The sequence below is a fragment of the Coenobita brevimanus genome, chromosome 116 (genome assembly GCF_032717465.1).
Source record: "Coenobita brevimanus isolate Jiangsu-jjx chromosome 116, ASM3271746v2, whole genome shotgun sequence".
NCBI lineage: Eukaryota > Metazoa > Arthropoda > Malacostraca > Decapoda > Coenobitidae > Coenobita > Coenobita brevimanus.
This window is the reverse complement of record NC_137069.1, coordinates 53,404,881-53,429,702: the sequence shown is the minus strand read 5'-3', so window position 1 is coordinate 53,429,702 and position 24,822 is coordinate 53,404,881. Positions and strand designations below refer to the sequence as shown.

The 24,822-nt window shown below is 44.0% G+C and overlaps 1 protein-coding gene across 1 annotated transcript in view; it reads left to right on the top strand.

The window, feature by feature from the left end:
- Parp1 (Poly-(ADP-ribose) polymerase) overlaps positions 1-24,822 on the top strand; it is a 75,093-nt gene that overhangs the window by 11,619 nt on the left and 38,652 nt on the right. Inside the window, exons 3-7 of the mRNA XM_080287149.1 lie at positions 928-1,088; positions 3,960-4,165; positions 8,560-8,749; positions 11,551-11,633; positions 19,516-19,641. Coding sequence (XP_080143275.1) covers positions 928-1,088; positions 3,960-4,165; positions 8,560-8,749; positions 11,551-11,633; positions 19,516-19,641 — 766 coding nt within the window. The remainder of the gene's footprint in view (positions 1-927; positions 1,089-3,959; positions 4,166-8,559; positions 8,750-11,550; positions 11,634-19,515; positions 19,642-24,822) is intronic.

Below are 24,822 nucleotides of genomic sequence, written 5' to 3'. Positions count from 1 at the left end.
AAAAGCAACTTTACTGCTTTTAAATATTTGCTAAGAATGTAGTATGGTAATTCCTCTTTAACATGCAATCCTTAACAGAGTTTTCACCATAAACACATACATAGCACATCATTGTTCATTGTTAAGCAGTGGGATGTGCTGTGAAGGTATAGGGGTAAATACTAGGTGCACGAACACAAATCATATTCTGCAAATGAAAATGATTCTTTAACTTGGTTATGGGCTTGAACATTTATTGTAAACTGATGCACTGACTCACAGCATATTTATACCAGTACTAATAATTGTTTGCAGTTATGAGACTTTTTATTTTTTTTCCCTCGGAAAATGTTCTCTTGCTGGAACACATGCTTTTCACTTAATATGGTAGGGTTAGAAATGTATTTGCCATGTTTTATGAGGAATGTGTATCATATTGTTTATAAAGACTCCAACATGCTTGCATGTGTTGGCCTTGGTCACCTTATGGCAGCTCTCCATGCTGCTCGATCTCTGGCAGCCTCCCTATTTAGTCCCTTTTCCCTGAGGCCATACTCCATGACCTCATCTCAGGTCTGTCTGTCTGTCTGTGTCTCTCTCTCTCTCTCTCTCTTAACCCTATCCCCCGAAGTTTACACTTCTCACCTTCTGCACCCAGTTATCCTCCTCCATCTTTACAGCATGCCCAAACCATCCCAATCTATCCCTCCTCATCACAGCACCAGTACATTGCAGTCCCACTCTTCCTCTCAACTCTTCATTTGTAATCCCAGCTCCCACAGGCTTTGCATTCAAGGACGCACTGCACATCCATCTAATCATTGCCATTTCTGTACATTTGAATCAGTGAATATATCCTCTTTCTTTTCTGAGGAATTGCTGTACAGATTCCATGCTGCATAAGCCTTTTCAACTGGCTCATACTTTTTTTTTTCTTTCTTTTATAAGGGTCTGGAGGTGCGGCTACTCCAGTGAGCAATGGCAAGGAGGGGAAGAAGAGCAAGAAGAGTGGTGGTGCTGCTGCTGGGGCTGCGATGAGGGAATTTGTGACTGAGTACGCCAAGAGTGGTCGTGCCATGTGCAGAGGATGTGAGGACAAGATTGCCAAGGTGAGTTTAATTAAATGAGCAAAGGGAAAAGAAAAAAAAAAGTCCATATATCAGACTACAGGAGTGTTGCTCATAAAAAAAAATTGTAACATTGGACATGAACTGCTGTAGGTTGAAGTTCTGGGGGACTCTACTTTGTGGAAGGGAGTTCCATAGAGAAGTTACTTGGGTATAATACAGTACAAAGTCTCCCGTCTGAAATGCGTGGGTCCAAAGGCGTTTTGGAAAATGGAGTATAGTGGAAAGTAGAACTAGAATGATAACTATAGAGAAATCATGTAAAATATAGTCTACACTACCATGAACAGGAACAGTAAATGCACTGAAGCACGTTGTAATATCTCATCTGCTGCTGTACTTCTCCGTAAATAAAGATTGTCTTCATGTATGCATTGATTGTGTGAGGACGGATATCTACATACTGCTTTTACTTTAAAAATATTTTGAAAAGCGAAGGTTTTTGGAAATTGTAGTTTTGGATTTCAGATGTTGTACTGTATATTTTAACGTGCCTAGAATAATGGATTGGTAACAAAGGCCCGTTTTCTTGCTAAATAATGAGGGTCCCCTGTGTACTTTATTGTAGAAAGTCCCTGGTATGTTTCTTTCTAAAACTGTGTGTCATGTGCAGGGGATAAGGACAATGTTGGTTAAGTGAATTGGTGTAATGACAAGTTCGTGTGCTTAGAATAATTCATTGGTAACTGAGGCAGAGTTTCTTGGTTATGGAGGGTCCCTAGAAGAGTTAGATGTTAGTAAAATGGGCAAGTGTTCTGGCTTACTACTGTATCGTATTCAGAAATGGTTAATCCACTGGCATATCAGGTAGGCAGATATTTACATACCGGTACTGCCTGAATTACTTGAACTGAGATGTAACTCCACTTAATCATGATATGCTTTATTAGTAAGGAAAAACAAGGGACTATAATACCCATAAGCCTGTAACTGCTATTTTATTGCATATTTTACTAGATTGAGTTTGGTTTTGCACTGTTTTGGTTGTACATCAGACCACCGGCTTGGAAAATTTCATCATCATAATTTCTGGTAGTATCAGACAAATTGATTACCGTCAATTTCAAGCACTGGTCTCTCACATCTCTTAATCATCATCATCATCATTGTCTGGACCTCCTTTCCCACTGTAGGGCAGGGACATTGGTCTCTGAGGTCTCTTTCTTCCTAAAATTGAGTGTGCCCCAGTGCAGAGGATGAGGACAGAATCGGTAAGGAGGTTTGTGTAATATGAAGTATTCTGTGCTTATTGGTATGTTTTGATGATCAGATCACCAGACTGTTCCCTGCCCTAGTGTGGGATTGAACTCTTACCTTTCAAACAGCAGTTTCTCATAGCCACCTGTTCACCAGCTCCCTCAGTAATGACCTGCCAACATAGGAAACAGTTGGGAAGTAGGGATCAGAGATATGTAGCTGTGTTTTAGCCCTGGTGTTGACTGTGAAGTTGTTGTTCTTCATCATCATCATCATCCTCATCGTCACCATAGAGGTAGGAGTAGGTAGAGGCGGCATAAGGGATTAACCAAGGGTAGGTCAGTGAAGCCGACAGACCTGACTCGACCAACATGGCGGCGACCCCTTGGCAGCTGTCTGACTTGGTTCTGCTGACCAGGCGCGAGTGTTTTCTTAGTTGCAAACAGAAAAAAATATGTATTATCTTTATTTATTTATTTATCTATATTTGCATACTAACCTAAAAGGATATAGAAACAACCGTTTATACATTTGAGACTTTATATGGCAACAAATTATTTACTCATGCATTATTCATAAACCACTAAACAGTACTACCTTATTCATAGCAGTCCTACTCTTGACATTTTTTAAGGCAATATTTCTTGCTGTAAAGTGCTTTCCTGCATAGGAATACCGCACTTGTAAATATGTCTCTGCGACTGCTTTGATAAGTAAGACAAGGTGGTTGTGCAGAGGGTCACTGGCAGACATATGACTTTCTAAAGTGGTGAAGATAAGTTTGTCTTGTAATGTGGATAAAACCTCAAGAACAGCCATAGAGGTAGAAGTGCACAGCAATCTTCTTAAAGTCAGGTAGGTGTTGCCGTGACCTCTTGACTTGACCAATATGGCCGTTTGACAGTTCTCTGGCTTCACCGGAGCCTTCTCACGCCGCCTCTACCCTAATCCTACCTCTATGGTCGTCACCGTCACTGTCATCATCATTGTCATCATCATCAAGACCATTCCCACATAGAATTCAAAGAGCAGAAATAAATGATGGAATAAGATACTAACCAAAATCTGTCCATTGAATGAGCCACACATTTACTTACCATTCAAGCCCCTGGAATCCTGTCTCCACCTCATAAGTAAAAAGAAGTTACATTGCTTTACAATTATGACAGTTACTCCAACAACTTTCAAATTTAAATGGGATGCCAAGCCTGGTCATACAGTCCTTCACACAAAATTCATCCAACCAACTCGCTTGTCAGTTCCAGCTGTTAAGTTACTGTTATCATTTTCATCATGTGCAGATGTGTGTAGGTGGTTAGACCTGTTACGTAGCATCAGGATTCTGGGGGCATAAATTATGAGTAATTGAATGTGTGGCCCATTTTATCAGGCATTCTGTTGACTAGGCACCTTCTGTTGTGTTCCGTCATGCTTTCTGGACCCTATCTCACCCCAGCCTTAGGTGAGAAGAGGAGGCGGAGGTGGTACTGGTGATTCACATAGTGGTGGTAATAATGCCAAACGATGATACTGTTCAGGAGAGTAATGGTGAGCAGGTGCAAGTGTGTGGCCCCTTTGTGTCAACAGTGCCACATGGGTTGTTGTGATGATGATGGTGGTGATGTGATGTAAAATGATGACAATGGTTCTTTTCAGGATCAAGTACGGATCAGCAAGAAGGAGTATGAAAGTGATCGGGCCCGCATGTATGGGCCTGTGGATCAGTGGCATCACGTGGATTGTTTTGTCAAGAAGCGTGAGGAGCTGGAGTTCTTTGAGAATGCCGAGGCATTGCCAGGATTCAATACTCTTTCTGCTGATGACAAGAAGATGCTCAGGGAGAAGCTGAAGAAGATTGAAGTGTGAGTATTATTGGTGGTGCTTGTTATTCTGCTTCTGTCTGTCTGGCTGAGCAGACCCTTAAACCACTGGGAAGCAGCTGCTTTCCTGTGGCAGGCGGCCCCAGGCCAAGGCCAGAGCAGGGTCCTTCCACATGGTGAGGTGCAGGGAAAGTGGAGACATAGCTGCCAAGAGGGTGAGTTGTGAGTAGGAGCTGTGTATGAATAGTAGTCTCAGCCCAGACCATGCATATGTGGTAAATGTGGTTGAGTTCCCTGCCTGGGAGTGTTGTGCAAGGTCAGATAGTGGGCCTTTGTCACTCATCACTCCCATGGCAGTTACTCCTAGAACAACGGTAGCTATCCACCTATTACATTTTGGTAGGCTAGAGTAGTGTTAGTAGTAAAGCGTAGTAGTAGTTGTATTTGTGGAGCGGATGAGGGATGAGAGACTTAACTAGGAGAGTATATGTGAGTGAGGTGGAAGAGGGAGGATGAGGAGGAGAGATAAGATTTATATGGAAGTGGAGAGGTATGTGATGGGGGAGGGGGAAATGAGTTGGAGAGAAGGTGGCCTGATGGCAGAGGACAGGGTGACATGGAGGTGATTCATCTGTGGCCACCCCTTCCAGGATGAAGGCCCCTGGCTATAGACAGATAGATAGATTGTAGAATACTTCGCTCCTCAGAAGCTAAGGGGTTGTCCATATTAAGTGGAGTTTGTGCCATTGTTCTTCAACACATTAGGATTTCCACCGCCTCTTTGTAGTAATAGTAGTAGTGGTAATTATTGTAGTGCCAGGTTCATCTGTAATGTGAACCCAGTGGACTGCAGGTTGAAGCAGTCTGCTATCTTCCTGTCAGGGATGGTGGTGGGAGCTGTTACAACACATACACTATGTATAAACATGCAGAGCAGCCACCTGTTTATAGCAGTACCACCATGATGGTGTCCCTCACCACCACCTTAGTATCTTAGTGACTTGGTTACAGTTCAGATCAAACTCTTGCAGATTTTTTAATGAGAGGATGATGGTAGGTGGGGGCACACACCATCCACCACTCGATGTAGTGCTGCTCTCGGGTTCCTGCCCTTTCCTCTCTTCCTTCCTTCTTTCCATCCTTCCTGTTCTGTTTTTCCTTCCTTCTTTCTTTCCTCTTCCTTCTGTGTATCGGTGACTCAACACTGAGTGACAAGCCAAATGGTTTCTTGTATACCAGGAAACCTTATACTCTTCTGCACTGGATGGTAACCATATAACCATTATTATGGTGCCTGGTGGTTTAGTGGGTAATTAAGGCACTCTGATCGGATTAAGCCAGTCCAAGTTTATATCTGAGGGGTGGTTGGGGTTTATTGCTGACATAATGCCACTCAGGGATGAGTGAGGCTGGTCACTCTCATCTTAAATGTCAGGGCCAACTTGCCTAGTCCTGGGCTTCTATGCTCCTTATGGGGCAACACAGGATTAGATGAGGAGGAAGAGGACACCTGTAATGTGGTGATTGGATTTAGTATATTATTTACAGTAATTTGTGTTTCCATCCTTTGTTCACCTGTAAAAAAAAAAATCACAGCTTAATACCCTTTTCGATGCTGTCTTTTATATCTAAAGCACAACACCTTCATAAAAAATACAAGGTTCCTGAGAGGGATGCTTTATCATGGGCCCTTAATTTCATCGGTTACAGAAGCTTTAAAACACCTTTTCCCAAGTGATGTATCTTATTACACCTTACTGCCCTCCTCTGGGTTACATAAGTCCTTCCAATATTGCCATATCCTGGATAAATAATGTTTCATTTTGTTTCGCTTATAAAGGCTCGAACATGCTTGTGTCAGTCTTGGTCACCTAATGGCAGCTGTCTGTGCTGCCTGATCTCTGGCAGCCTCCCAGTTCAGTTCCTTATTCCTTAGGTCACACTCTGTGACCTCAGTCTGCCTCTCACAGCCGCACCCCCAACATTCACACGTTTCACTTTCTGCACCCAACTGTCATCCTCCATCCTCTCCACATGCCCAAACCATTTCAATCTATCCTTTCTTATCTCAGTACCAATACACTCTAGTCTCATCCATCTTCTCAACCCTTCCATCTTAAACCTGGCCCCCCCAGGCCTCTCACTCAAGGACACACTACACATCCACCTAATCATTGTCATTTCTGTACATTTGTGCCTATGAATACCGGTATCCTTTTCCTTTACTGCCCAAGTCACACTACCATACAGCATTACACTCCTAACACATGCTGCATACAAAGATCCCTTAGCACAGGGGGAGAGCCCTCTCAGTGTCAGGAGAGGCAACAGCTCCATGAACTTCTTCCAACCACTTCTTACCCTAGCCACGGAGCTAGCTCCAGCCCCACCTCCAGTACATCATGTCTCCCAGATAACAAAACTTCTACACACTCAAGAGACTCACCAGCGTGATCAGTCCTTTCATGCCTGACAGTGTACAGAAAGATGTTAACCAGCCGTCTCTAAAAATAAATTGCTAAGGATAGGGTGAGGGAGATTCCTCAACCAATGAGAATACGGAGCCATGTTGGCAGTGATATAGCCAAGTGACTCCTGCCGGGTTATACAAAGGTCACTTCCCTGAAAAGGAGGATGGTGGACTGCTGAAGAAGGGCAACTTCAGCTTGCAGTCCACTGGGTTCACCTTTCATATTAACCTGCTGCTGCTGGTCATAAAATTTAACACTGTACACACAAAAAGTGGTCTTTACACTTTCTCATCTTTACACCATGAAACCATGGAAGAACTGTTTAAAAATATTCCTCAGTCTCATTTTGTTTGTGGGTATGTCTGCTGTTATCATAAGCATCTTGTAAAGCATGAAATTTATCATCAGTCATCATTATATAATCCTTTGTTGCCCCATGAGGAGCATTAGAGCCCGGGGCTAGGCAAGTTGGTCCTGACATTTAAGATGAGAGTGACCAGCCTCACTCGTCCCTGAGTGGCATTACAAGAGCAATACCCCAACCACCTCCTGGATATAAACCTGCACTGGCTCAGTCCGATTGGTGCACCTTAATTACCCACTAAACCACCAGGCGCCACAATTTGGTTATACGGTTACCATCCATGGTAGTAAATGGTTTCCTGGTGTACAGTGTAGAGTCACCCGTGGACAGAAGGAAGAGGAATTAAATTTATCCATTATGTCAAATATGCTCTCATTAGAACTGTTTACCACAGGAAGCCAATGCACATCAGCAGTACTCATTGTGAAACCACTGATGGCCTGTGTACAGATATTTGTTTGATCGAGTGTGCCAGTTAGAGGAATAAATTGGTAAGGAAGAGGTGCTAGGGAGCCACAGGAAGATAAAATACTGTCTTGTACATCTTTTACCTGGGGAATGTAGAATTAGTTCTCATTAAATTTTGTCATTTATGATTCCAAGGCTTGAACACTGAGTGAATGAGTGTGTGGCCCATTTATTTAGCCAGAGTTTGTTTAGTTATTATTTCATAAAGTTTTATCTTGCTCTCTGGATCCTACCTCACCCCATCCTATTTAAGAAAAAGGTCTTGGTGGTGGTGGTGGTGATGGTGGCAGTGGTGGGTGGTGGTGGTGATGGTGGCAGTGGTGGGTGGTGGTGGTGATGGTGGCAGTGGTGGGTGGTGTGGTGATGGTGGCAGTGGTGGTGGTGGTGGCATTGGTGGATGGTGTGGTGATGGTGGCAGTGGTGGGTGGTGTGGTGATGGTGGCAGTGGTGGTGGCAGTGGTGGTGGTGGTGGTGATGATGGTGGCATTGGTGGATGGTGTGGTGATGGTGGCAGTGGTGGATGGTGTGGTGATGATGGCAGTGGTGGGTGGTGTGGTGATGGTGGTGGTGATGATGGCAGTGGTGGGTGGTGTGGTGATGATGGCAGTGGTGGTGGTGGTGGTGATGATGGTGGCATTGGTGGGTGGTGTGGTGATGGTGGCAGTGGTGGTGAGTGGTGTGGTGATGGTGGCTGTGGTGAGTGGTGTGGTGATGATGGCATTGGTGGATGGTGTGGTGATGATGGCAATGGTGGGTGGTGTGGTGGTGATGGCAGTGGTGGTGGTGGTGGTGATGATGGTGGCATTGGTGGGTGGTGTGGTGATGGTGGCAGTGGTGGGTGGTGTGATGATGGCAGTGGTGGGTGGTGTGGTGATGGTGGCAGTGGTGGGTGGTGGTGATGATGGTGGCAGTGGTGGGTGGTGTGGTGATGGTGGCAGTGGTGGGTGGTGTGGTGATGGTGGCAGTGGTGGGTGGTGTGGTGATGGTGGCAGTGGTGGTGGGTGGTGTGGTGATGGTGGCTGTGGTGAGTGGTGTGGTGATGGTGGTGGTGGTGGGTGCTGTGGCAGTAGTGGAAGTGATGATGGTAATGATTAATGATAGTGTTGATGATGATGATGATGTTTATATTCAAGGAAGCGTAAGGCTGAAGACGAGCCGGACTGTGCACCAAAGAAGATCAAGACGGAGGAGGAAGAGAAGATCCGCAAGCAGAACAAGGTGATGTTCAAACACCGCGATGAGTTGTCGAAGGCACTCAAGAAGAAGGAAATGGCCTACATACTGGAACACAATGACCAGTACATCCCCAAGAGTGAGAGTAGTGTGAGTATTGTTGTGATGTTTAGTGTGAGTTGTTTTGATGTTTAGTGAGTATTGTTTTGATTACTGTGAGTATTGTATTGATGATTGTTTAGTGTGAGTATTGTTTTGAGGTTAATATGAGGTGTCTTGATGTTTAGTGTGAGTTGTTTTGATGTTTAGTGTATATTGTTTTGATTAGTGTGAGTATTGTTTTGATGTTTAGTGTGAGTATTGTTTTGATGTTGTGTGAGTATTGTTTTGATGTTTAGTGTGAGTATTGTTTTGATGTGTAGTATGAGTATTGTTTTGATGTTCAGTGTGAGTTTTGATGTTTAGTGTGAGTATTGTTTTGATGTTCAGTGTGAGTTTTGATGTTTAGTGTGAGTATTGTTTTGATGTGTAGTGTGTTGTTTTGATGTTTAGTGTGAGTATTGTTTTGATGTGTAGTGTGAGTATTGTTTTGATGTGTAGTGTGTTGTTTTGATGTGTAGTGTGAGTATTGTTTTGATGTGTAGTGTGAGTATTGTTTTGATGTGTAGTGTGAGTATTGTCTTGATGTTTAGTGTGAGTATTGTTTTGATGTGTAGTGTGTTGTTTTGATGTTTAGTGTGAGTATTGTTTTGATGTGTAGTGTGTTGTTTTGATGTTTAGTGTGAGTATTGTTTTGATGTGTAGTGTGAGTATTGTTTTGATGTTTAGTGTGAGTATTGTTTTGATTAGTGTGAGTATTGTTTTGATGTGTAGTGTGAGTATTGTTTTGATGTTTAGTGTGAGTATTGTTTTGATTAGTGTGAGTATTGTCTTGATGTTTAGTGTGAGTATTGTGGTTAGTGTGAGTATTGTTTTGATTAGTGTGAGTATTGTCTTGATGTTTAGTGTGAGTATTGTGGTTAGTGTGAGTATTGTATTGATGATTGTTTAGTGTGAGTATTGTTTTGATGTTTAGTGTGAGTATTGTTTTGATGTTTAGTGTGAGTATTGTTTTGATGTTTAGTGTGAGTATTGTTTTGATGTTTAGTGTGAGTATTGTTTTGATGTTTAGTGTGAGTATTGTTTTGATGTTTAGTGTGAGTATTGTTTTGATGTTTAGTGTGAGTATTGTTTTGATGTTTAGTGTGAGTATTGTTTTGATGTTCAGTGTGAGTATTGTTTTGATGTTTAGTGTGAGTTTTGATAATTAGTGTGAGTATTGTTTTGATGTTCAGTGTGAGTTTTGATGTTTAGTGTGAGTATTGTTTTGATTAGTGTGAGTATTGTCTTGATGTTTAGTGTGAGTATTGTGTTTAGTGTGAGTATTGTTTTGATGTTTAGTGTGAGTATTGTTTTGATGTTTAGTGTGAGTATTGTTTTGATGTTTAGTGTGAGTTGTTTTGATGTTATTGAGTATTGTTTTGATTAGTGTGAGTATTGTTTTGATGTGTAGTGTGAGTATTGTTTTGATGTTTTTAGAGGCACATGGCTTCATATTCCTGACATTCAGGAAGCTCCCTGACACCTTTTCATTAGTGATTTATTTTACATTCATACCTCGCCTTCCTCCCAATTGTTACTTAATCATTCTAGTATGACCCAACTCTGCATAAATAACATACAAAAGGATATTAGCCAGCCATATCCAGAAATAAATCACAAAGGAAGAGGTGTTTGGGAGCTTCCTTACCCAGCCTGAATATGGGCCTTGGGTTCATTTTCTTAGCTGTTTACAAGGCTCCCAAACACCTCTTCCTTAGCTATTTATTTTTGGCTATGGCTGGTTAATATCCTTTTGTACGTTATTTATGCAGAGTATGACAATATTGGAGGGATTTATGCAACACAGAAGAGGGCAGTAAGGTGTAATAAGCAAAATAAGTCACTAAGGAAGAGGTGCTAAGACATACATAAAACTACTCAGGCTCGTATTTTTGTTTAAGAAGGCTCCCTAACACCTTTCCCTTAGTGGTTATTTTTTGCTCTGGCTGGCTAATATTGTTTTGTACATTATTTGTGGTAGGTGGGGGCACTTGCCATCCACTCACTCCATGTAGTGCTACTTTGGGTGTCTGCCCTTTCCTTTCTTCCATCCTTCCTCTTCCGTCTTTCTTTCCTTCATTCTTTCCTCTTTCTTCTGCCTGCGGGTGACTTTACCCTCCCTCTTCTGTCTTTTTTTCCTTCATTCTTTCCTCTTCCTTCTGCCTATGGGTGACTCTACACTGAGTGACAAGCCAAGTGGTTTCCTGAACACCAGGAAACCATTTACTATGCTGGGTGGTAACCGTATAACCAAATTATGGTGCCTGGTGGTCTAGTGGGTAATTAAGGTGCTCCAATCAGATTGTGCCTATGTAGGTTGGTATCCAAGGGGTGGTTGTGGTTTTTTGCTCACGTAATGCCACTCAGGGATGAGTGAGGCTAGTCACTCTGATCTTAAATGTCAGGACCAGCTTGCCCAGCTCCGGGCTTCTATGCTTCTTGTGGGGTGACGTAGGATTGGATGATGGATGGACATCACTTATGCAGAGAATGGTGTTACTGAAAGGATTTATGTAACAAAGTAAATTACTTTGGAAAAGATGTTAGGAGGCTTCCTTAACTAATAAGAAGCAGAGGCCCTGATAAAGTATGTATTGTATATGAATGATATCACAATTCTTGAAATTGTAACAGTGTAAAATATCAATACAGGTACAGAGTATTTAATTTTGCTCATAAAGTCAGCTTAGAAGACTTTCAGAAGTGAGAGTTGTTTAGATATAGCCTTCTCTGACACACAGAGGGCAAGAGACAGTTTGTGAAGTTTAAAAGGCTGATAACATTTTTGTCATGTCCTGTGAACATTTCAGGTGCTGGATCACCTTTGTGACGTCATGACTTTTGGTGCAATCGAAGCCTGTGAGGTGTGTCACTCCGATGGGTTGAAGTATGAGTAAGTGGCTGTTTTATTTTTGTTTGGTTTATAAAGGCTCCAGCAAACCTCAGTCACCTAATGGCGGCTCTTCATGCTGCTTAGTCTCAAACAGCCTCTGTTCAGTCCCGTACCCCTGAGTTCACACTCTGTGACCTCAGCTTTTTTGTTCAGCCTCTTGTAACTCTACCCATGGCATTCACACTTCCCATCCTCCACACCCTCATCCTCCACACCCTCATCCTCCACACCCTCATCCTCCACACCCAGTTGTTATCATCCATCCTTTCCACATGCCCAAACCATCTCAGTCTACCCCTCCTCATCATAACACTAATATATATGTACAGTCAATTACTAAAGTCCCTTTGCCACTCCTGCCACTCTAGTACAGTATTTTTGTCACTGGATTCTTAGACACTTGAAAATGAGGTCTATTCAGAAAGTTTCCAACCTTAGGCTGTAAAAAAAAAAATGGCTAACCCGTTGAGGTAGGACACTAATCCCCCCCTCAAAGTAGGCCCCTTCTGACTTGACACACACAACCTGGTGTTCTTTCCACTGCCTGAAACATTTTTCAAAGTTTGTTTTCATCATCTCATGCAGCTGCTTCATCACATTTGTCATGATCTTTTCTCTCGTCTCAAATCAGGAACCCTTCAGTGGTGTTTTGAGTTTGGGGAATAACCAATAGTTGCATGAGGCCATGTCTGGTGAGTAGGGAGCCAGTGGGACTTGCAGGATGTTATGCTGGCCAAAAATTCCTGGATCAGGTGAGAAGAATGGGCAGGGACATTGTCATGGTGCAGCTTCCAACTTGCCACTTTCCAATGGTCTGGTCTCTTCCACCGAACTGCGTCACGAAGACGACAGATAATGTCGAGGTAGTAATGTTTGTTGACAGTCTGACCTGATGTGTCATTGTGATGCACAGCACCATGATAGTCGGAAAAAACTGCCAATGTGCAAGTGCATTTCACCTTGCTGCAGAGCTTTGTGCTTTTTTTTTTTTTTTTTTGGCAAAGGTGACCCTGCATGCTTCCACTGGGATAATTGTGCTTCGGTTTCTGGGTAGTACCAGTACACCCAAGTCTCATCTCCAGTGATAACGGTCCTCAGAAAGTCTGGATCATGATTTGCAGACTTCAGCATATCTTGAGCAACGTTCATCCGAGAGGAGAGATCATGACACATGCGATGAAGCACCTGCAGGAGATACCAAAAACTGACTTTGAAAAATGTTTCAGGCAGTGGAAAAAACACTGGGCTACGATGTCCAGTCAGAAGGGGCCTACTTTGAGGGGGGATTAATGTCCTACCTCAACAGGTTAGCTATTTATTTTTTAAAGCCTGAGGTTAGATACTTTCTGAACAGACCTCGTATGACACAAGTGACTGAAATGCACATCATCACATGTAGGTGATAATATACACCTTTGGCCACTGTCTCATTGAAGCATCTGTGAGTTTGGCTGTAAGAAAGTGGCAGGGGAGACAAATGAGCTGTTGTTCAGTAGACAGTAGAATACTGCCTCAAGAAACATGTGTATGGTATGAATTAGTGGCCTGTTAACCCCTTCTTTACCGAAAATGTGTTTTGATGTACCCCCGTACATCGCCTGTAAACACCCATGAGATACCGGAACTGCTACTGTGGTACGTTGGTACACCCTCTAATGAATGGCAGCTTATGGGCCTCAGGGTAGCTCGGTAAGGCAGTTTCTGAGGACCTCGTGTTAGCAACAGCTGTGTGTTTTGACAACAAAGACTGTGACAAAGTTCTGATGAATTCTGACATCATAAGATACGTCATGACTGAGTTGCTGTGGCACCAATGGCTTGCTTACTCATCTGTGATGTAACCTCTTTTAGACCAATCATTATTTTATTTATAATTTCTACTACAGATATCGTACTATATTTTCTGCTGACATACGGCAAAATTTACACCCCTTGGCCTGCCTGAGAGAGTTAGTTACCACGCACTTGACCACGAGAGAGGGTGTACAGGATATTTTTCTCACATGGCGTCTCTGGTGGATTCAGATAGTGACGAGTTTATTCCTCATGAGGATACTTATTTAGATGTATCAGATGATGGTGCAGCAGTGTCTGATGTGTCAGTAGATGACTGTGATCCTGAAAATGATAGCGAGGTTGATGTGAGGGAGGAGGAGGAGGAAATTAGTAGCGAGCTTAGTGACGCGCACTCTCGGCAACAAGTGGGTCAAAGTCGCCATCACCATCACGTGTGTCCACATACTTCATGCCCAGCTTACAAGGTAAATAAATAAGCCATCCATCTGTGCAGGACATTTTTTTCAAGTCAGTTTGTACAGTAGTTACCTGGGTAGCAGTACTTCACAGCATGAGATATGTAAACTTATATACCGTAATGATTTATTTTATAATTTTTTTTACAACCAACATCATGCTGGGTTTATGTGATCATCAGTATACAAATAAATCACAAAGAGTGAATAGTTTCGACGTGGCAAAAAATATACACTACCCCTCACACTACGGGAGAGGGAGCTATCAGGTCGGTATGGGAGGTAAACATAGTGTTTACATTGGGGGGAGGGGTCGGTAAAGAAGGGGTTACTACTGTGTGGCAAAGCACTGATGTTGCTGCTAAACCCCAGTATGTCTGGCTGAGCAGACCCATCAACCACAGGTAAGCAACTGGTTCTGTGGGGCTGTCCTACAGGTACAGTGCAGCACATCCATTGAGCAGGGGTCTGGCACCTTTTTTTATGGTACACAGCACCTTACCAGGGTCAGACCAGGGTCCTTCCCCATGATGAGGTGAAAGGAATTATTAGAGAGGTTTGGCACCTGGGTGGATGCTGCAGCTGCTGTGCTCTATCCAGGGCACACATCATCACCGTTTGTAGGCTTGTTGTCAGTGCCACAGCACAAGGATACATTGGTATAACATGTGACTGGATTGAAAGGGTGGAATAACTGACCACATAATCAGCTCCTCATCCCTGTTGTTTCCTGGTGAAGTGATAGTCATTGCATTAACTGTGGGTGATGAGGTGGTATGATATCTGTGTGTGTGGGTGGGTGTGCCCTGGAGGGGGAGGCAGGGTTGTGAAAATTTGAAAAGACTAAATGAGAGTGGGGTCCATTCACTGTGTGTGTGTGTATGTGTGTGTGTGTGATGACAATGACAATTTAACCCCTTAAACGCGGATCGTCTCGTTTGCGACGCTCGGCAAAAAGGACATAACGGCGGATCGTCGCATTTGCGATTCTAGTAAATTTTGAATAACCGCGGGCAAGCAGGCTCCAGCTGGTATTGTCTATCAGTACCACCACCCTTTAGCTACAACTAGCATACTTTACCTTTGTACTACTGACCTCAGTTGTTGCCAAGTGTCGCGTTCCCCCCCCCCCACGGCCCGGCCAGCCTGGCTGTGATACATGGCAGCGCTCTGAGCGCTCAGAACTGTAAATCTGCGCTCTCCTCTCACAAGCAGTTTATGCTACTAGGAAACGCTTGTTTCCCCAGTTGTAACACTAGCTTTTTTTCTCACGGTTTGCCCCTGTTTAGCGTCAGTTTACTGCAGGCTTTCAAAGTGACATTATGGTGAGTTCTAGCTCTTCCCAGTCAGTGCAAGCGGCCGACAGGAACGAGAATAAAGTGGCGGGCGTAAGGCAGAATAAAAAGCGCGCCGTGGTGATCTTTTGGGAAGTAATATGATTGAAAATAATGTAGTATACATGTTTTTAGCTGTGAAAATGGAAATGTTTGTTGAGTGATGGGAAGACCGCCGCCACGGTGCATGTCGGCCGTACGCTCCGTTGATTTTAGCCTTATTTTCAGTGCTTATTGTACAAATACGGATTCCAAACTACCTTTACGTTGTAGTATAAAGTTTACTGTGACAGAATGAGGCTGTGGTAGAGGGGAAACCAGGTTGCTGGAGGTGTGAAAGTGAAGATTTGGTTACCCAACTTTGCAAGTCTCCACAAGTCCTTGGGTAGTCCACAAAGGCTCAATACCTGTCTCTGGAGAAAGATGAATGTAAGTACTATCTGCCATACCAAGTATAATGTTCTAGGGTTAATCTCTGATTTTTGGCTAATATTTTCCTACAGGTACTCAGACCGCGATACAACCCCGCCACTTGGGGGGGATCGACTGTACACGGCCACGTTTAAGGGGTTGATGAAAGTAGACAGACTTCACCAGATTGTTCCCCACTCACTGACAGATGCCATAAGTTTGAAGTGAATTTCTGCTGTTGGTTGTGCAAAGTGGTTCAAAAGTCCTAAGTATAATATACAGTGCTCGTCAGAAGTATAGAGCGCCCTGCGTCCCTCCTGAGAAACAAACCTTTCAACATTGAAAAAACATATAAATAATGCATTTTATTTACCTTTAGTGCTTCGTAGGGTAGCCTTTACGTTTCTTCACGGACCTGAGACGTCTTGGAAGTGAAAGGGCGAGGCTCCTGAGGTGCTGGAGGGGTATTTTGTCCCAGGAGTCACGAATGGCGGCTTCCAACTTAGGCAGAGAGCTCACGTCTTTCCCTTGGAGACTCTTCTTTACGAGGTACCAGAGGTTTTCAATGGGGTTGAGGTCTGGGCTATTTCCTGGCCAGTCTGTCATGAATGATACCTCGCAGTCACGAAGCCAATTGGTGACCGATTTGGCCTTGTGAGCAGGTGCACCGCCCTGCTGAAACACTCGTGCACCTGTTAGCTCGAAGGAGTCTGGTAAATGATCACACAGAAGCTCCAGGTAAACATCCTGATTCACTCTGATGTTCTTGGGAAATACAACAAGCTTCCCCAAACCCTTCCCTGAGAAACAACCCCATACCATGAGTGAATCAGGATGTTTAACTGTGCTTTCTACATACCGTGGGTCAAGTGGGTCACTACCTTTGCGTCGATACACACGTGCTCCTCTGTTACAGGTAACACTAAACGTTGCCTCATCAGACCACAACACTGACAACCATTGCTCCTCACCCCAGGTTAGATATTTATTAGCAAAGGAAAGCCTACGAATTCTCTGGCTCTTGGTGAGAAGAGGCTTTTTCACAGGCCTGTGACTTGTGTAACCAAGCTCATGCACCCTACGAGACACTGTTCTCACTGACACCTCACCAAACACTTCCGGGTTGCTCTCCTTAATTTTCCTTGCACTCACACGAGGATTAAACTCCACTGCACGTTTTAAAACATTAACAGACCTTGGAGAAGTTTTCCTAGGCCTACCAGACCGCGGTTTCTTTGTGGGAACTGCACCACTGTTTTCCTCCCGAAACCGTGCACACCAACGACGCACTGTCGATCGTGCCACACCAACCAATTCACTAATTTCCTTTGTCTGGTGGCCTGCCTCCTTTAGAGCAATGATCTGGGATATGATTTCACTCGATAGTTCACGGGTAGGTGCCATAACAAAGTTGTGAAGGCCAGAACACTGCGGGACACTCGGTAAAAAATGGCGCAATTTGAGAGGGACACTCGGCGGAGTTCCTCTCTCTCAGGCAGCCCGTGGGCGACTGAGGCGGGAACCAACCAGCGCGTCGGAAGGCCCCAGGCTACCGTGACGTCATGCTCGGAGCTCAAACTTGTGGCTCAATTCTTACCCCCCAGAATGGGTGATTCTTTTTGGGCCATAAGTATTGCGCGCCTGGCGGACAACGCTGAATACTTCTGACGAGCACTGTATTATCAAAAAATTGCTTATTAAAATTTCAACTACCGTCAGTTTTTTTAGTTCCACTTGTAAATAAAACATCTTATTTTGGAATGTTTGTGTATTATGAGGATTTATTATAATTTTTGAGGCCAGGAAAGAGTTATGTGACTTAAAAAACAAATGAAAAATATAACTAGGATTTTTACAGGTCAGGGAACAAATAAAAAAATTTTGTGAAAGGTCTGTCTGTCTATCTATTGCCAGATGCCATAATCCTGTAAGGGGTGGCCATTTGTCTTTTGAGTTATTTCTTTTACGGGGAAGGGCACCAACCCACTTGTTGACACGTAGGGAGCATGTATGGTTTGGTTATATGGTTACCACCTAGCGCTGTAAATGGTTTCTTGGCTTACAGGAAACCATTTGGCTTGTCACAGAGTGTAAAGCCACCTGTAAAGGAAAGAAAAGCAATTATTGTATTTTTGCAGATTATCAAAAAATTGCTTATTAAAATTTCAACTACCGTCAGTTTTTTTAGTTCCACTTGTAAATAAAACATCTTATTTTGGAATGTTTGTGTATTATGAGGATTTATTATAATTTTTGAGGCCGGGAAAGAGTTATGTCAACAAGTGGGTTGGTGCCCTTCCCCGTAAAAGAAATAACTCAAAAGACAAATGGCCACCCCTTACAGGATTATGGCATCTGGCAATAGATAGATAGACCTTTCACAAAATTTTTTTATTTGTTCCCTGACCTGTAAAAATAAATGAGTTAATAAATGAGTTATTAACGACTGCCAAGAGAGACTACTTGAAGATGTTTTTTCATTATATTCTTTGCATGACAGGGTCAGGGTACATGACTTAAAAATAAATGCTATAAATGCATAATTGCTAAAAAAGTTGACGTAAGATTGTTGAATATAGTTTTGCAGGTCTGGGAAAGAGTGTTGTACGAGTGAAATCAAATGCCCCCAAAATTTGACTTAAGAATTATTTTTTTTTTTTTTTTTTTTTTTTTTTTTTTTTAAAGTGTGGGGGAGGGTCGATGAAATAATAGCAATTGAATGGATGGCAGGTTAGGTGACATGAAGAGAATCTGATATATATATATTTTTTTATGCGAGGAAGAAGGAACCAAAGGCTGTGAGCCCACAATTGTTGTTCCTTCCAGGAGAAAAACAAAATACTGTACAAGAGAGAGCCAAATTCAAGATCCAATCATTTCGAGATGCCTGGACACACTGCGTTTGAAAGACTGGAGATCATAGGAAACAGGAAATACAGACAGAGGGAGACAGTTCCAGAGTTGACCTGGTGCGTGAATGAAGGACTGGGAGTAATGGTTAACTCTTGCATTGGAGAGTTGGACAGAAAAGGGATGAGAGTTTGCTGCTAGACGGGTGCTACGCGCCTGTCGTAGTGGTGGAGGAATGCATGCAGACAGTTCAGAGGAGCAGTGACCATTGAAGTAGCGATAGAAAAAGAGATAAGATGCAACAGTGCGACAAAGAGACAGCGTTTGAAGGGAGTCAGTAAGAGGAGGAGAGTTAATGAGACGAAAAGCTGCCCTCATGTGGTAGCACTGATGTGACTGAGTGGTAGAGCTGCTTGGTTATGCAAATGTCCTTCAGTTCTCTCCATCTGACTTCACATGCTCCACATCCAAATTTACATCACAATGATCCTTTACTTCCTTGTTGTCTGTCTCCATGTAAATCCACATGCTCAACACCACTGCTCTCCTTTACTTATTGGTTTCTCCAAGTAACTCCACATGCTCCACATCCACATCAAACTACAGTGCTCTTTACTTCCTCATTTATCTGTGTCTCTTTCCATTCAATTTCACATGCTCTGCATCCACATCAGTACCACAGTGCTCCTTTATGTCCTCATTTATCTATCTTTCTTTCCATGTAACTCCATATGCTCCACATCCACATCAGCACCACAACACTCCTTTACTTCTGCATATGTCTGTCTCTCCATTCAATTTCACATGCTTTACATCCACATCAGTACCACAGTACTCCTTTACTTCCTCATTTATCTATCTATCTATCTGTCCATTTAACTCCATATGCTCTGTATCCACATCAAACTACAGTGCACTTCCTCATTTGTCTCTCTCTCTCTCTCTCTCCATTGTAACTTCACATGCTGCACATCCACATCGCACCACAGCACTCCATTATTTTGCCAACTAGCCTAACATATGGTACTGTTTCAGGTCCGGTAAGGGGTACGTGTGTCGTGGGAACCTGACAGAATGGACCAAATGCACCAATGTTGTCAAGGAGCCAAAGCGACGGCCATTCCTGGTGCCTGACGACTTGAAGGAAGCGTTTCCATACCTGTAAGTTCTTTTGATTCAATTTTGTTTCATTTGTAACCCATCTATCAGAAGTTCTTGTTTCATTTTGTGTATAAAGGCTCAACTTGCTTGCATAAATCTTCTTTGGTTATTTTGTTTGAGGCGGAGTCAGGATTCCGGTGGCGTGGATGGTGAGGGGATGAGTGTGTGGCCTGTTTCATACTGATAACTATAGTTGTGGCACACGACTCTAAGGTTTTCATTATCATACCCTGGCAACGTACCATTCAAAAGTGCATCCGATTTCGTATCATACACGAATCATATTATTATGCACGAATATGTTATACACGAACATTGTTATACATGAACATATTACAGTAATCACTCCAATATCCGGATCAATAGAGCCATCGGTAGGTTCGGATATTGGTTTTGTCCGGATATTGGGCCCCAGCTTATGGACTTGTACTTACGGACCCTAACACAGAGAAACACCTATACAACTCCCTCCGGACATGCATAGCACCTATTTAACACCCAAATCACACCAATAAGGCACATAAATGACTGAAATAAATGCAATAGACACATAAAATGTGGGTTTAGAAGTATGTTCATACATTAATAAACATTCTGGTACTTATGGACTCTAACCGAACCTAACCTAACCGAACCTAACCGAACTCTGAAAAACACATTCCTACTGCACATGCATGAGGTAAGTTTAGTATGGAAAGAAGTACAGTATGACACTTTCTGGTAAGTATAGTATGGGAAAAAATACAATATGAAACATTCTGGTAAATATAGTATGGAAAATAGTACAACATGAAACATTTTGGCTACTTACAGCAAGTCCCTGGCCACCTCGATGAATAACCGCCTCCTCTCGGACTCTGACAGTAAGAACGATTTCCTGAAGCACTTGCACTACACTCTTCCTGAAGTCTTGCACTGAACTTAGTCACTAACACACAGAAGTCCGTTCTTTTCACAGTGTTCACTTTAGTCCAAATAATGTTCCATTAAATTTAAGTGTTGCACATTAACTTTTCCCAAGTTTTTTTAAGTTTCCAAAGCCAAAACAAAGAAGGTTAGTTACGTTAAATTTCTTTTCTACTTAGTCTTTTCTCCCAACTTGAAAACCTTAACACAACACACCGTTTTTTTCACTGCACAACACTCAAAATTCCCGTGTGGTCTAGTGGAGAAGTTCTTGCTGTTTATTCACTGTCAGAGCCCGAGAGTATCACTGGCAGGCGTCCAAGGGGTGCATCGGTGGGTAGTGGTGATGGCGTACCGACTACAGAAGACTCTGAAGACAGCCGCAAACTCACGTCGAGCGGTGACTCCACTGTAGCTGATGTGCTGGGCTGTGGCTCGGAGCATGAGGGCCTGTCTTGGGGAGGCAACGGAGTGGAACCAGGGCTTGGCACAGCGGGGGTCACGGGCCTGAAAAAACTGTCAATCGTTGACTGACGCAAGGACCGACGATTCTGGCGATTGATGATGCGCTGCCGGAAAGCACGCACTTCCTCCACGAGTCCCAAGGGCCCCATCTCCCTGTCGCAGTCCGGGTGTTCCAGGTAGTCTAGGACGAACTCTAGATGTTCCCGGAGTGCGCTCAGCTTGGGGATGGCTGGAGTAGTGTCCTGCTGGGCGGAGTCTGCATCATCATCGCCTTCGTCGTCGGAATCTTCAAGTTCGGGACTGACACCAGCAACCGAAGACGCGATCTCGATATCAGACAACGTCTGATACCCAGGATCGCCCTCGTCGTCGTCCAACCACTCACGAACATCGTCCACATCAACATCGTCGCCGTGCGTACGTAGCCGTGCATGGAAGTCATCCACGTCAAACCCTAGGAAATCGTACTCCACATCTGTTCCGAGAAGCAGACGAGACCAACCATTTTCAAGAGTTTTCACAGGGACTTCCTTCCATGCACTAGCCCAGTTGTACAGCGCAGACTTGATGTTGTAGCGGCGAAGGTTTTCCAAAGTCCGCTTGCCTCGAGTGTCACGTCCTTCCCTGCGCTCGTCCTCGTCCTCGAGAACCACCATCACCTCGTCCAGGAACTTCCGACGGTACAGGCGCTTTGTTGCCACGATCACTCCTTGGTCCATTGGTTGAATGAGAGCAGTCGTATTAGGTGGCAGAAACATGCACCTAATACGGCCATTCTCAGCAACCAAGTCCTTGTCGCACGGGTGGGCAGGTGCATTGTCGAGGAGAAGGAGAGCCTTTACCTGGTCGCGAGGAATTCCCAGTGTCTTCGTCTGGTAATGTATGACCTCCTTGACGAAGTGATGGTGAAACCAGTCTTTGAAAATCACAGCTGTGAACCATGCTTTCAAAGAATGGTACCATACGACAGGAAGGACATCCATCACCCCACGAAGGCACCGAGGCTGCTTTGCACGGCCAACAATAACGGGCTTAAGCCGGTGCATGCCGTTAGCATTGGCACAACACAAAGCAGATATCCGTTCCTTAGAAAGCTTGCGGCCAGGTACACGCTTCTCCGTCTCATCGGCGAGAGTGTTCGTTGGCACCGAGCGATAGAATAGGCCAGTTTCGTCAGCGTTATAGACTTGACCGAGAGTGAGACCCTCCCTGTCGATCAAGCCTTTCACCTTGTGCCGAAACTCGTCCACTCCATCCTCGTTAGCGTCCAATGCTTCGCCATGTGCTTTACGGTTAGTAAGGCCATGTCGCAACTTGAACGCGAAGAGCCAACCCTCGGATGCCTTGAAGTCTAGGGCGTCGTGAAGCCTTGCAAACTTCTCAGCAGCAGCCTTCAGCTCCGTTCCACGTACCATCACACCAGCTGCACGTTGCTGTCGATACCAAATCAACGTGGAGCGGTCGATCTCTGCATACTTGGGAGTAAACATAACCTTCCTCTCCACGTTGCGTTTGCTTCTCGACGAGAAGTCAGCCGTGTACTGCATGAGCTTGTCTCGGGAACGCTTGATATCAAACAAAGTCGACCGGGCCAGGTTGAACTCGCGGAGAATGCGAGAGGAAGACCAACCCGCATCAACCTTCTCCAATATCTCCCGTTTCTTCTCCAGAGTCAACACCACTCTCTTCCTTTTCTCAGGAGGCGGGGCCATCATCACACACACTAAGAGTAGGGCAGAGAGCAGCAGGAGGCCTTGCAGCAAGTACGGCACCACCACAAAAGCGAGCACGTGGGCAGCCATTACGAAGAGCGCAGGTCCAGTCGCGGTGAGAGACAGGCGGGAAGTGGGGAGGATGCAGCGGCGCTCTATCGGACGTCGGAGGAATGACGAACCAAAACAATGCTCTCACGCGGCGCGCGCGGCAAGTTCAAATTACGGACGGCAAAAAATCGGTTTTTTTTCCAATTTTTTTGGATTTTCGGACCATTTTGGGAATGTTTGATCCCAGGACGATAAGGTTCGGTTAGTGGGGATGTTCGGTTATTGGGCGTCCGGATATTAGAGTGATTACTGTATACATGAATCACATCCATCCATCATCCAGTCCTACATTGCCCCATGAGGAGCGTAGGAGCCCGGGGCTAGGCAGTCTCATGCACCTCATATTATACACAAAATCAGACACACTTTTGAGTGGTAGGTTGCCAGGGGACGATAATAACAACCTCAGAGTCACGCGCCGCGACTATAGCTCTCCCATCGTTTTGTTTGTTTGTTTGTTTTCTTTGTTTACAGGCATCAGCATGCTTGCGTGTGTCAGCCATGGTCACCTAATGGCAGCTTGATCTCTGGCAGCCTTTCTGTTCAGTCCCATATCCCGGTTCTCCAGATTGCTTGATCTCTACAGCATCTTCAGTCCCGTATCACTGTTCTCCTAACTGCTCAGTCTCTAGCAGCCTTTCTGTTCAGTTCCTTATTCCGACTCCCTCCACTACTTGATCTCTAGCAGCATCTTAATTCAGTCCTTTATCCCAGCTCTTCTGACTGCTCGATCTCTACAGCCTCTATTCAGTTGCCTGTCTCAGCTCTCCTAACTGCCCATTCTCTAGCAGCCTTTCTGTTCAGTCCCATATCCCAACTTTCCACTCTGGTTGATTTCTAGCAGCCTCTGTCTTAAATCACTGTTTTATCCCAGCCCTCCCAGCTGCATGATCTCTGGCAGCCTCTCTATCCAGTCTCTTAGCCAAGCTCTTCACACTGCTTAGTCTGTAGCAGCCTTTATATAGTCACTCCCTTTATCCCATCTCTCCTAACTGCTCTGTCTCTAGCAGCCAAACACATCCACATCTCTGAGGTCACACATCCCTGGGCCTGTATTCTCATTGGGTGAAGAAGCTCCCTAACACCTCTTCCTTAGCAATGTTTTTTTTGGATATGACTGGTTAATATCCTTTTATATGTTATCCGTGAGGAGTATGGCGATATTAGAATGAATTATGTAGTGTAGTGACGGACAATACGGTGTAATAAATAAGTCACATGGCAAAAGGTGTTAGGGAGCTTTCTTAAACGACAAGAATACCATCCCTGGACTTCTTGGACAACTTTACAACCACAAGTAGGCTATTTTTTTTTATTTTTTTTCCCTCACAGTTATCATTATGTTTCTGCTTTCCAAAATAATGTATTCTATTTTCCATTAAGCCTTTGGAGCCAAGCATTTCCAGTTTGAAAGTTTGTACCGTGTTTGTAATGATGTAAGAGTATTTATGTAATGATGTAACAGTATTTTTTTTTCAGCTGGACAGACTTTCCATATTTAATTTTTCTGGACCCTACCTCACCCCATTGCTAGGTGGGAAGTTGGTGGGAAAAGAGGTGTGCATGATGATGGTGGTGATAATGATGATGATGACGATGATAATGATGGTGATGATAATGGTGGTGGTGGTGGTAGTGATGATAATGGTGGTGGTGGGTGGTGGTGATGGTGGTGGTAGTAAGGTATTGGTTTTGGTGGTGATGATGATAGTGATGATGGTGTATTGGTGATGGTGATGATGGTAGTAAGGTAGTGGTGTTGGTGATGATGATTGATGATGATGAAGGTGATGATGGTAGTAAAGTGGTGGTGATGGTTGTATGGTAGAGGTGTCAGTGATCATGGTGGTGGTGGTAATGGTAGTAAGGTAGTGGTGTTGGTGATGATTGATGAAGGTAGTTTGGTAGTGATGATGAATGATGGTGGAGGTGATGAAGGTACTAAAGTAGTGGTGATATGAATTAATTTGCACTACCTTGTCTTGCA